Source organism: Agelaius tricolor, unplaced genomic scaffold, assembly GCF_023055355.1.
Source record: "Agelaius tricolor isolate 1412-34295 unplaced genomic scaffold, bAgeTri1.0.p SCAF_3, whole genome shotgun sequence".
Taxonomy (NCBI): domain Eukaryota; kingdom Metazoa; phylum Chordata; class Aves; order Passeriformes; family Icteridae; genus Agelaius; species Agelaius tricolor.
The window spans coordinates 43536056-43549463 of NW_027269263.1; the positions used below are offsets into that span (position 1 = coordinate 43536056).

Sequence of the window (13408 nt, forward strand, 5' to 3'; positions counted from 1 at the left end):
CAACAACGTATTTATGATACATAGATGTAGAATTCCTCATTTTCTTTTCTTAAAAAAAAAACACCTAATTTCCTTGTTTCTCTGTGTGTATTATCCTGTGGCCCCATGGCACACCTTGCACAAAGAACCAAGTAAAAATGGAGAGAGAAGAACTTTGTAATGTGATGCCTGCTGGAGGCCATGAAAGAATAGAAGGCAGTTTTAAAACTCTCTTATTCCCAGAGGAACAGAGGCAAACCCAGACTGACAAGACCTTCCTTTCTGTATTCATCTGATTGTTACCAGCAGCACTTTTAGCTATAGAGTATCCTTTGTAAGAAGCCCAGATGTCTATTTTCAAATTGACTAATGGCATGTATCTACAGTATGTAGCATCAGTGAATTAATACACTTATAACTAAACTAGGCAGCTGAGAAATGGTACCTGCTACTTACTAGAAAACTTTTTTCATAAAGCTTTTATTTTCCTCAAAAATAAAAAGATGTATCCTCCTCATTGCCAAGCTCTAGGTCATCACTATTATCTGTTGGGCGGCGGGGGAAGAATATTTTATTATGGGAGTCCCTTCTTATATTTAACCTCTGTTGATTTACACTGTGTATTTTTTAAAATAGTAAAGGGACACCCTTCATAAGTTGGTGATGATTCAAGATTTAATAAAATCCCCCAACTGGGGAATGCTTCATATTGAAATTCATCCATGTGGATTAACTAACGTTGGGTTAAGGCCGACTCTTGTTCCTGGTGCACCATCTCGAGTCCTGCAGCAATATAAACCAGATAGCATAACTCAGATCATCACAGCAAGGCAGGTGAGAAAAAGGGAAAATTTGCAGGGGAAATCAACATATGTTTGAAGTTTGTGAGCTGCACAGGCCTGGATCTCCATTTGCATGTAGTTTGGGAACTGCTCTTTAGGGAACACTGCTTGAGATAGCAGCTGCTGTTTCTAGTTTCTCCCATCTCTGCACTTTTTTCAAGCTGGGATGTGTTGCCTCAGTGAGGCACACAGACTTTCTTCCTGTAGAACTGCACTCTGGTTGCAAAGGTAAATTACCAGTGAGGCATTTCATCTCTGTGCATTTAGACTACATTTTGGAAGAGGAAATAATCAAACCACACACATTTGCATGTTCTCATTTTTCTATAGCATCATCCTCTCAGCGAGGTACACAGAAAGTGTTTAAAAGAAAAAGTTGTTTTTTCTTGAATATATAGTAAGGCCTTCAGGGTTTTTTTAATTATGCATTTTCTAGTGTTTGAACTATTAACAATGTCAGTCTCATTTTTTCTCTGGTTTTGTTAAGAATTTCTTGGGAATCTCTAGAGATCATTCCTGGCAGCTCTTGCATCTTGGATGAAAATGCAAAGAAAATTGAATACTTAACAAAGGCACCCTTGGTCCCAGATGCCCATCAAGCTGGAGAACTGAAAAAGTGTTAAAAAAATAAATTTAAAAAACCTGAAGGATTATTAAGAATGTTTCAAAGAACTCTTTTCCACCCAATTGCTCAGATTCAGTCTCTTGGCACTTTCATCACAGTTTTCCTAGTTATCCATTCACCATGCAATTTTCCAGTGATACAAGACCTGGTTAGCTTTTAGCTTTTTCCTTTTCTTTTTTCACCTCTGAATATAAATAGATGAGCAAAACAGAGATATCTTACAAGCTCCCTCTCTGCCTTCTTCACAGAAACACCATAAAAAACATCAGTAATAACAAAGCTCAGGCATGTTTTTTCCCTTTCACCTTCAATTAAAAGGTGAAGCTTAAGGCTGCTGTTTTGAACATACTCTCTTGTGCTGATACACTTTGAGCTGCTAAGGGGAAACATGGTGAGCATTCTTCTTCATTTTGCAGTGGTTGTGAGCCACTATCTGCTCATTAAGGTGCTAGCAATAGCAGATACAGGAAAGGAGTGTGCAGCTGGGAGAACATGTGGTGAGAGGTGTTAATGGCTTCATGATATCTCACAGTAATGGTGACATTAATGAGTCTCCCCTCTCACTCAGAGAGCTTACACACTGCCATGTAGTATCACTGAATTAATTACACAATTTTCATTCTCTAATATATGATGACATTATGTTTAGAGCTGTCTAGGGACAATTGTTTATCATTTTCCTGATAGACATTAACAACTTTAAAAATTCTCATTAAATTGTTAAATGAGAATTTTTAATATCTTTTCCTTCTTTTTCCAAACACCCATAAAGGCAATAATCATACTTGTTACTAAGAATATTGTTAAATATATTTATTAGTAGGAATATTTTAATAAAATCAATTAAAGGATTGTCTTTTTATTAGCTGTCTTTTTTTTTTTATGGGACAAGATCCTCAATTGTAATCTTTGTGAATCCTCCATAGCCATCAGGTTCAAAAATACTATTCTGATTACTGGTTAGTTTGCTTGGGTTTATTTTTAAAGACAAGAAGAATCCCAAGAAAGAAAAACACTGGCTAGAGATCACTGCTGGTATTTGAGTAGAGGCCCTCAGCTTTTTATTGCCTGTTATTTATATCTCAGTCCTGCTGAGAGTGCTTGCCATTGTGCTGAAGGCTGCACAAATGTATTGTGATATACTTCTTGCTGAAGGTCTTTAAGGTATAAATAAACAACACAAAAAGCAAAAGGAGGAGCAGAACACCATGAATAGATGTGCTTACGTTCATGTCTGAGAAGAGGAGGGAAGACAAAGTGGAGTCCATCCCAGAGCTCTGTGCCCTGGCTCTCCTGCTTTCTGGAGCACTCTGGGTAAGCTGACACCAGAGCACTTTCTGGAGCACTTCAGCTAAGCTGAAGTAGTTGCAGGGAATATTTTTGGTTTGCACTGGTACAGCCTTGGCACAGCTCTGAGTGCTGCAGCTGGAGCCTCAGGTGGGATGGCTGCATGGAGCAGCACCTGCTGCTTGAAAGGCAAGGTGGGCAGTTGGATTGAGCAAGTGAGAGGGCAAACTTGAGGTATTGATACCATACCTGGAACACCTGGGAAGTGTTGCACTGTAGGGGAATAGAACATAAGTGAATAAAGGTAGTATAGAAAGTAATCTTACCCCCTAAAGAGTTGCAGCTGGGCTAATCATTAAAGATTAGGAGCAGGCCTGACTTTAACAGGCCACAGCTGTAGGGAATAAGAAGAAGAGTGCTATAAAAGAGTGGATTGGTGGGCTGAGGGAAACTGGAGTTAGTTGGCTGCTGCAGGAAGAAGAAAGGGTCAGTGCTTGGAGGAGCTGCCTGTGAGAAACATCAAGGAGGTATGAAACTCTTGCAGTAAGGAGACAGCAATATGGAACCTTTGCAATATAATGGCAACATTGCACCACCAGTTTTCTTGAGAACTCTGCCAAACCATCTTCCTTTTAGCTATAGTGTGGGATGTGCCCTGTTAAATGATCAAAATAATTCTTACTTTAAAAATTTTTACTAAAGCAGTGTTGTATGACTACCTTTTACTCACAGCAATACTCAAGTGATCCAAAATAAGATATTGATTGTGACTTCTGAGATGTTCATTCAGTTCAGTGGCAATGTGTGATGAGAATCAGGAAATGTTTTTTTCTTTTCTTTTTCCCCCCCAGGAATTTGGAAAGTCCTGGGAGGAAGTGCAGTCAGAGGATGACCGGGAATTACTAGATAACCTAGAAGAGTAAGAGTAACTTATGTACCCATTACACAGACTTGCAGGACCATTATCTTTTGAAGTAGTTGCAGGGAAAATGCTGTGCACAGTTAGCACACAGTTTAGATTCATTTAAACCAATCAAATCCAAATTGTCCTCATTAAAAACACTTCTCAGTAATGAGAGCTATAAACTCCATATTTCAACCACAAGCTTGTTTTTTTGTTTCCTTAGAGCTCAAACAAGGGCCTTCTGAGTTTGTAATGATGTAGACAAAATGCATTCTTGTTTAGTTTTGCACCAGAACACAATTGAACAGATTCTGCTCAAATTTTAAAAGTAAGCATCAAGTGTCAGTATGAAGAAGAAATTGTATTAAAAAAATGGATAAAAAGGTAATCACTTGAGATTAAAGAAGGATTCCAGAGGAGGCTTCTCAGCAGTGCTGATTGAGGGCAACATCCACCTCCTCTGCATTCTTCTGTGGTCCAGGCCCTCAGATCACTACAGAGATGATTTTCTTGGCCATAGAAAATTGAATAAGCAGGAAGTAATTTATGGGAATCAAGGTCCCTGATCTTCCTGGTTCTCTCTGTGACTTAAGGTTAATTTTACTTGACTCTGCCTGGTGCAGTAATAGTTCTATCTCTCAGCAGCATTAGGATTTAAATGGATGTTTTGGTAAAGTATTCTCTGCGTACTTGTCAAAATGTAGCATAAGTGAGTAATTAATATTTCATAAGTAAATAACACTTAGAGTCAGCTCTGCTTGATGATTATGACTTTGGCTGGTGTATTGAAAGATTAGAAAGGTATGCAAGAATTTTAAAAGACCTTAGAAAAATAAACACTGAAAGCAATATTTCATGACTTGCCAAACTGGATAGAAATTGAAGTTAGGATTCAGTTTATTAGTGCAGACAGTTTCAAGCAGGATTAAATGGCTGTCTGCATAGAAATTACCCAATATTAACTGCTCAGTCTTTCTCAAATTTCTAATTTTTTTAGACTCTACACCAGATTGTAATCATGTATCCAGCTATAAATTCATGTTGTCTTTTCCACCCCTTTAAAATATTCAGTTTCTCTGGATTTATTTCTGGTGTTGTGAAAGCAGAATCTGAATTGCCCTTTCTCAAAATGTCTCTTCTCTTTCCTAAGACTAAATGAATCTTTTTGACTTTTATTCATAAGAGATTGGTCTGACTGGGAAGAGCATCCTGTATGTGCAGTTTGCCTGTTCTGTGAACAGCAAGCAGACACCACAGAAAAACTCTATCTTCACATGCAGGTAAGATTTTTTTTAAATAACAGTTTTTTCATCACTGGAACATTATATATAATATTATATATGGAATTAAAAATTGTGTTTGTAACATCTTTATTAAGGTCAAATCAGCTGCTGCATTAAAATGCCCTCTTCAGCACAGAACTAAAGCACTGCATGCACCTCTAGCCTCTATTCTTTAGAATATGCAGAGAAGTCAAGCTTTACATTAAGAGTATGACTAGCTATTACTTGTGTGTGTACAGACAGCTGCAGGCAGTAAAGAAATAGCATCTTTGATATCATAATGGTTTCATGATTTAATATATTTTATGGTTAGCATCTGTGTTTCAGTTTTAATAAACTATTTAAGTATTAATTATGAATGCAAAAGTTTCTGATGAACCAAAACTTCTGGGGTTTGTTTCAAACATTTATGTTTGTGTGTCTATTATGGGTATGTCTGTGTCAACCCATGAGAAGCTGAGCTGTTTTCAACTTGGAATAGTAGAAGTAGTGGAAATAATTTTTTTTTCTTCCTTTTTTTTTTTTTTTCCCTCCAGAAATCACATGGATTTCACTTTCCTAAAATAAAGTCAGAGCATGGTGAGTAAGAGGGGCTGTAATTGTCAGCATCTGCCACTAGTGTGGAGAAAACCACATCATAAGAATAGTGGAAAACAAGTTTATCGGTTTTATTTTTGTAGAGACATTTAACTTTTCCATAATGGAAACTGTTTCTGCCAGCTTACAAAAGCAAGCCAAGAACACTTTATTTTTATGGAACTGTTGCTGCTGCCAAGGATGTGTACTATTTTCTTTAGACCCATTGGATTCTTTTGCAGAGTAGCTTCTACAAATACCTGCTCTGTGAGTTCTAGGTCTGGCTGCTGGAGACTTAGAAGTATTATTATTTTTATTATTCTTGTTGTTGTTATTATTATTATGCCTGTTTATGCTTCCTTGCAAGCCAGGAGCTTTGTTTGGCCAGTGTTGGCTTTCTGCTATAGAATAGAATCATTTAGGTTGTGGAAGACCTTTAGGATCCTTGAGGCCAGCTATTAACCCAGCACTGCCAAGTCCCAAATAAACCATGTTCCTGAGTGCCACATCTACATGTCATTTAAATACCTCTAGGCATGGTGACTCAACTACCTCTCTGAGCAGCCTGTACCAAGGCTTGAAAAGCCTTTTGGTGAAGAAATTTTTCTTAATATCCAACTTTAATCACCCCTTGTTACTTGTTACCTGGAAGAAGAGACTGACCCCTATGTGGCCATGGCCTCCTTTCAGGTAGCTGCAGAGAGTGATTGAGTCAGTCTGGAGCCTCCTTTTCTCCAGGCTAAACAGGGGGACAATCCCTGCCCTGCTATTGCTGACACAGGCCAGGTGCCACTGGCCATCTTGGCCCCCTGGGCACTGCTGGATCATGTTCAGCTGCTGTCACCAGCACCCCCAGGTCCTTTTCTACCATGCAGCTTCCCCCAGTCTGTAACACTGCATGGCTTGTGTGACCAGTTGCAGGATCCAGCACTTCACTTTGTCAAACACAATACACTGACATCCTGACCCAGGCTCATCTCTGACAGGCCTTTAGACAGGTTTTATCCCTTACCCCCTTCAAATCTAGTTTGAAACTGTCTCAATGAGCTCTGCTAACTCCTGTGCAAGGATCCCTTTCCCCCTCTGAGCCAGGTGTATCTCATCTGTCACCAGCAGACCTGGGGTCATGTTGGCACACCCATGATCCAAATACCCCAAATTCTTCCAGTGACACCAGGCTTGGAAGCAGGTATCGATGTGCTGGCTCTTTCATTATTCCTTGCAACTGGAAGGACAGAGGAAAACACTGCTTATGCTCCTGATCCTTTAACCAGTCTTCCCAAGGCCCTGCAGTATCTCTTGATTGCCCTGGGACTTCTTGTTGCAACTTCATTACTGCCCACCTGAAAAATCACTAACAGATAATTACCCATGAGGGTAATTATGAGGTTTCTCATCACACATTGAACCTGAGCCCCAAGGAGGCAGCAGAATTCCCCTAAAAGTGAGTCTGGTTGGCATTTTGGCCTTCACTCCCTCCAGCAGGGAACCTTCTGTGACCATGACCTGTATTTTTTTCTTTATGGGAGCAGCTTTTTTGCAGGGCAAGGGCTGACTTAACCCTGGTGGCACCTTTGTGCCCGGTGAACCATTGTCCTCATCACTGTTGGGTTCCACCTACAGGGGCTCACACCTGGGGACATGGGGCAGTCACAGAGGAGACTGGTCTGCTCTAAGGGACTGCCCCTGTCCCTGAAGTCACTGTGCTCAGGGAGGGCAGGGGATCCTCCAAACTGTGCATCCTGCCTGCCTGCTGGGCCTGTCCCAGGGAAGCCAGGGTACAATGCCTATAGTCAGTCTCTCTCATTTCCCAAGGTTCTTCAACCTACTTGCCTCCTCCTGAACCTCTGTCACTAAGCCTAAAGACAGACTGAGAGGAAACAAAATGTTTAGTTTTTGCACTAAAAGAAGGGTCGGTTTCCCAGCAGCTAGGAATAAACAGTAATTTGCTAAGATACAGCATGCAGGCAGTGCTGTCTTCAGTAAACTCTTATCAATCCTTATGCTTAATCCAAGAAAGCATGTTTAATTTAAGACTTATGTTGCCCAAGTGCTTGTTCACTACCATCTCTCCCAGGTCTGAACTTCTATCAACAAGTAAAGCTAGTGAATTTCATCAGAAGAGAAATCCATCATTGTCGTTGTTACAACTGCCAGGAGAAATTTGAATCCAAAGGAGGATTGATAAGTCATATGGAAGAGACCAAACACATTGCATTCCTGCCAGCCAGGTCTACATGGGATCAACCACAGTAAGGGCAAATACATTTCTTCCAGCATTTATACTTTTACTTGATAATTTCTCTGAAACAGTAAGTTCTGGGATTTGCAAATACAACAGTGCCCTGAGCTCCCTTACTCTTGTGGCCCAGATAAAATAATAAATGGTGTCAGAATTAGAAAGCTCTATACAGTCTGAAGATAAAATGAATATAGGGTACTCCTCTTCTAGTTGCATCCAAGATGCATGTTCCTACACGTGGGAACTGCACTTTCAAGTCCCTGTCCTAGAGAAGTTTGTTGTTGCAAAATTGTTCCAGAACAGAGTCAAACCCCTTCTTTTGCATGTCTAATGTAGATATATGCATGATGTCTACCTAACTTTAGGCATCAAAACAAATTGGTAGTTTACCCATAGTTTTTTCCATGAAAAATAGAGAGACAGTGTAACAAAACACTGGTTCAGACTCTATGTAGGCTGTATGGGTCCAGGGAATGATGCTCTCTACCAGGTGGTAGAGCTCAGGGAGTGTTCTAACTCAAACACCTCAATTCAGCCTTTGTTGAGGGACAAATATGGATCTGAAGTCTCTTTCGTAATATCATATGGTTGAAGAAATAGGAAGAAGGGCTCATTTGTTGTCAGCTCTTCTCTATGACTCCTCTGCACTGTGTATACCTGCACTGTGCAGTTGCTTTTTGGGTGTGCTGTTTGCTGTCGTTCCAGACAACCAGACTTGCTCATGTTTCCTTTTTAAAATTCTTGTCTCAGCCTCTCAAACAAAATGTGTGACTGTCTAGTAATCATGTTTTGTTGCTTTCAGGTATTATTTTCCTACCTATGAAAATGATACACTCCTGTGTACACTGTCAGACAGTGAAGATGCAAAAGCTGAGGATCAAAGTGAAGAAGTGCCTGTTGTAAGTGAAGATATATCCAGTCTAAAAGCTCTCAAACAGAGCAGTGTTTTAAACCAGCTTCTGTGGAAAGAGAACAAGAATCAGAAGAAATTTTGACTTGGAAGTACAGTGGCTGTCCTTTAGTGCTTTTTCTGCAAGACAAAAAAAAACCTTTCAAGACTATTGAAATACAGTTAGACTCACAAATGTTGTTATCATCATGGGATATTATGATAACATTATTTAACGTAAACAATAATATTATGATAACGTAAATATTAAAAATTTAATCCTAAATAAAAATTTAAGTGTTAACTTTGTTGGTATATCTTCCTTTCAATTTTAAAATGAAGCTAACATTTAATGCTTGATTTTCTGCTAGGATCTTCAAATACCCTTAGTGTGTTAGTGTTATTTACAGATTTTTCATCTTTTTTAATTTGTCCTGAATGAATCAGAATATGAGTTCTATTTTAAGGGCACCTTGTGAAAGGTGAGAACAACTGAGATCGTGTAAAGCCAGTGAGTAAATCTTCTGTGTGCTATTGCTGTTAGAGAGCAAACAGAAAATGTAATTCTCAATCAGGTGTGTGAAGAAAATGTTGCTCATTTTTACATTAGAACTTTTGGAAAATAAAAATAAATCTGTGTATCTCTATTATTAATCATCAGTACTTAAGACATATGGTGCCTATTCTCAAAACTAGCTCAGAAACATCAGTAAAGCTCTGCCTGTCCCATGGATATCTGACTGCATGAGAAGTTGCCAATCTAAAGTCTAATTATGATAGGAAGAATTGCAATATTGGTTGGATCAAGAATCTACATAATTGAAAGTACATTTCTTGTATGGTTATGAACTGAGATTTTAAAGAATGACTTAGGGAATTGCAGACACATGATCCAAATTAAATCCTAAAAATCTCAAGTCCAAAAAAGTTGTCATATTTCCTTTTCAAGTTCTCAAAGTGGCAGAAGGTCTTCAGCATGTCCAGAAAGAATCTCAATCTTGATAGGGTAAAGCTGCTCAGAGCATATGTCCTGCTAGGATGATCCAAACTAAGTATTCCTGGAATATTAAGTAGTTCCAGAATTCAGGTTTAGCTTTCCATAATAGGTATAATCTCTTTCAAAAGTGTCAGTACATTCTTTTTTTCTTCTTCAGGTCAGTGTTAGAGCACTGACTGAAAGAATTGAAGTCTTGGCTCAGTGCCCTTCCCTGCCTGAGAAGATTCAAAGCTGCAGCTTTGCATTTGCACGGCCCTCATTACCTGAATTCCTTGCTATCAATAGAGTTGTTGTTGTTTGTCTTTCTATGGTGATACTGTGAATTATAAAGCAGACCCTGGGAGCAGGGGCTAAAGTGCAAATCTTTAGCCATGTTCTGCTAAGCTTCTGTGTCCCCCTAATTCACCCTGCAATCTCATTTGCATCAGTTTCTTTTCAATTGCATTGGACTGGTTTTCTCCTGCCATTACACATCACCTTCTAGCACCTTTCTTTGCTTTCTCTTTTGTATTTTTTCTCGGGCCCAGGTGCTCTGGAAATAAATTAGACCAACAGGGTACTGAAAATGCACTGATTAAGACAGATCAGCCATATAACTGCAGAGTGAAACAGAGACAGAAGCAGTATCTGACTCTGTCAAGAGGAAATGGGATAGAAGAAGTGCAGCAGGTGCTGAGAATACAGACAGAAAAAGGGGAGAGTCATAGTCATATGTTTGCATTGGTACAAAAACCTGGGAGGAGCAAGCACAAACCCAATATTTTTGAACTAAAATGTCCTGACCATCTTAAATAAGCTACAATCTGTACTTCTTGCATTTGTAAAATTCTTAATTTCACACAGCAATTGCAATGGCTGTTGCTGCTTGTTTTGCCCCCTAATTTGCTCCAAGCAGCTATTTTCTTCCTAAATTAGAAATTGATTTCAGTCTTTGCTTTTTAGTCAGATTCTTAGCTGAGGGAATAAGAGTTAATGGGGCTTACATAGTGATGTGTGTTGAGCAATGGAAAAAATCAGCAAAAGAACTATGGCAGCAGCACACAATGAGTTTTATGGCAAGCCCATCTCAGGAGGGCACATTAAGGGGGAGCATAAAATTTTACTGATATATAATAAAGTGAAATGGCAAAACATTTCCTAATCATAAGGAATGTGGTGCTGAGTCATTCAAATCCCCACCAAATGAAAACAATGTCAGCAGTATGAAATGACTGCTGTTCTGGTTCTAAGAGGAATTTGAAAAAGCCATGTATCAGTGTAGAATTAAGAGACTATATAAAGAGAAATTGTATGCATAACACAGACTGGTTGTCTGTTTTGAGTAAAGAGAGAAAGGGATTTAGGAAGAATTCATAAGCAGTGTATAACTGTTCACTTGAAATATCAGGAACATGAGGAACCAGATTAGGGTTGAGCTTGTTACTTCAGTTATGAACAGGCAACAAAGTAAGTTTAAGTCTTTTGTAGGTTCACAGAGAGGGTTAGTTATGGATTCTAGGGTAAAAATCAAGCATTTTCATTTAGCACAATGATGCTTGTCATTTTGCTGGAGCATACGTATTTGTTCATATAATGCCCACAATTTTCCCTAGGCATTCTTGTCCTCTTATCTGTTTTAAAACTGCAGCTATGTTTTGTCATAAATAGAGGACACAGTAATGACTGCATACAGTTATTAGGGCCAAATATGGTCTTCTAGGGGCAAATATGGTTTTGGAAGCATTGCAACAAAAATAATAATGCCTTAATTCTTGGAGTGGACAGAGTTCGGGTTGGCAAATGCTCTTGAGAGAGTCAGATCATGAGAATGAGTACTTCAAATTAGTATGAAAAAATCTACACTAGTTTAACTCTAATGAACATTTCTTACAATAATTCTTCCTAGCCTAGACTTGGACTCCTTATACACACTCACTTTTCTGTGTCTAAAGCCATGTTTAGAAGGATCTGGGTTAAAGGAAGAAAAATGCTTTTGTCCAGGTGACTGGTAATCCTTCCTGCCCTTTTTACAAATATCTTAATCATGTCTTTGATGCTTCTCCACACTCAGTTTAGTCTGACAAGTCTGTGCAGATTTAATCTGACTTAAGGAGTTAATGGTTGTTGGCTTCCATTTAAGACACTGTTTTCTGTTTCTGACTACATTTGCGTGGCATGCTGTGAGAGCTGTCAGCATCTTCTCTTAGCTGCCTAAATGGTACCTGATGTGAGAAACACCAGACTAAGTCTCTGAAAAGTCTCTCTGCTGTTGTCCTTTCTCAGTGTCATCACTGCATCTGAATTCCAGTCAGATCTCTACTAGTGACTGAGGTGTTTGTTACAGTCTCTCTCTCTCCTTCTTCCATTTAACAGTGTTTGACCTAAATCTGAGGTGGGACACTGGACTTTGAGTGGAAGTAAACAAGGTTACCAGTGTCCATTCTCAAATTCTGATCTATAGCAGACAGTGGACATAGGCCTTGGCATCATCTACTGTCTACTGCCAATGAACAGCAGCAAATTCCCTGGCTTTGCTCATGACTTGATGCTGTATTAAATGGCCTTGCATTATTTGCATTTTACTTAGATGTATACAGAGGCCAAAGAGAATCAAAGATCCCTGGAGAAAAGCTACATTTCACATTGGCAACATGAAAAATACTTTGTTTCCCCAGGAGGTTTTGTTAAGTCATGATGCTTTCTGAGGCTTAGTAACAATACAACTGAAGCATCTGTTGTTCAAATTATCATATTATGCCTTGTCTACTCTGCCAGGTATGTCAAACTTGGTTAGATAACAATTGCCACATGCAAGAGGTAACTTATAGCCCTAGCAGGAATTACTGCTTCCATGCAGTAGTCATTAAAATCAGCTGCTGTAGAAATAGAGGCAGCAGTGGTTGCATGTAAAATTATTCCCTTTTTTCATGAGCATTCAATGAACTGGTCTTTTGAGTGCAGTTTTTTTCCTTTCTGTAGGAAGTTTTCTCCTACTAAGCTGTGCTCAATTTGACTTCTTCCACCAGGAAGAAATTTTTAGTTGCTTCTTGAATTGGATTTTATATCTTTTGCCAAACCCTTGCTCATGAAGATGCAGACAAAGTAACTATTTTAGTGATTAACATGTAACCCTTTAGTTGAATTCACATTTGATATTTTAAATCCCTGATAAATTCACTCTATAAGAGCAGGGGAATTAAGGACATTTACAACTACAAATACATCAGTTTTGTTTACATAAATTTAAATAAAAATAAAAGTGCTTTTCTTCCACAAATGAACCTTTGAACACAATTCTCTCTATCTGGTTTATGATCTTGAGACTGAAAAGCTGGCTATGTATAGATTACATACAGGTCTAATGTCTAACCTTGCATTATCATCAGTAAATGTAGTCTGTGGATCCTAGCATTGTTCAGCTAAAGTGCCAGTGGCAGATTTCTAGTGTTACTGCTAGAACACTGATATGCTTCAACTCTAATTCTCAGTATAAACAAATGCTTCAAAATTTCACATTTTGAGGGGGTCACACAGCACATATTTCTGTCACATCACATCTCGTGAGTGTGTAGTGAAATCTCTCAGAATAACTACAGGCAGATTTTTGGTATCACCTCCAGCCACAGCTTCATTGAATGTCAAGAGATTTACTTTTTATTTCTATGCTTTCTGGAAATAGCAGAACAATCTAGGAATAAATAATGCAGGAATTGCTAATTGCTCATGAGGGAGTCTGTCTTTGTAAAGTGCCTGCACAGCTTTGCAGAGCCAAGCACTGCTTTAACCTTTAGGTGGTTTTAAATTT

At 38.8% G+C, this 13408-nt stretch overlaps 1 protein-coding gene across 2 annotated transcripts in view; it reads left to right on the plus strand.

The window, feature by feature from the left end:
* ZNF277 (zinc finger protein 277) overlaps positions 1-8931 on the plus strand; it is a 42797-nt gene extending 33866 nt beyond the window's left edge. For both annotated transcript variants that reach the window (XM_071423658.1, XM_071423657.1), the window contains exons 8-12: positions 3585-3652; positions 4821-4917; positions 5457-5499; positions 7574-7748; positions 8541-8931. In XM_071423658.1, coding sequence (XP_071279759.1) covers positions 3585-3652; positions 4821-4917; positions 5457-5499; positions 7574-7748; positions 8541-8733 — 576 coding nt within the window. In that variant the 3' untranslated portion in view covers positions 8734-8931. The remainder of the gene's footprint in view (positions 1-3584; positions 3653-4820; positions 4918-5456; positions 5500-7573; positions 7749-8540) is intronic.
* Positions 8932-13408: the final 4477 nt, after the last annotated feature.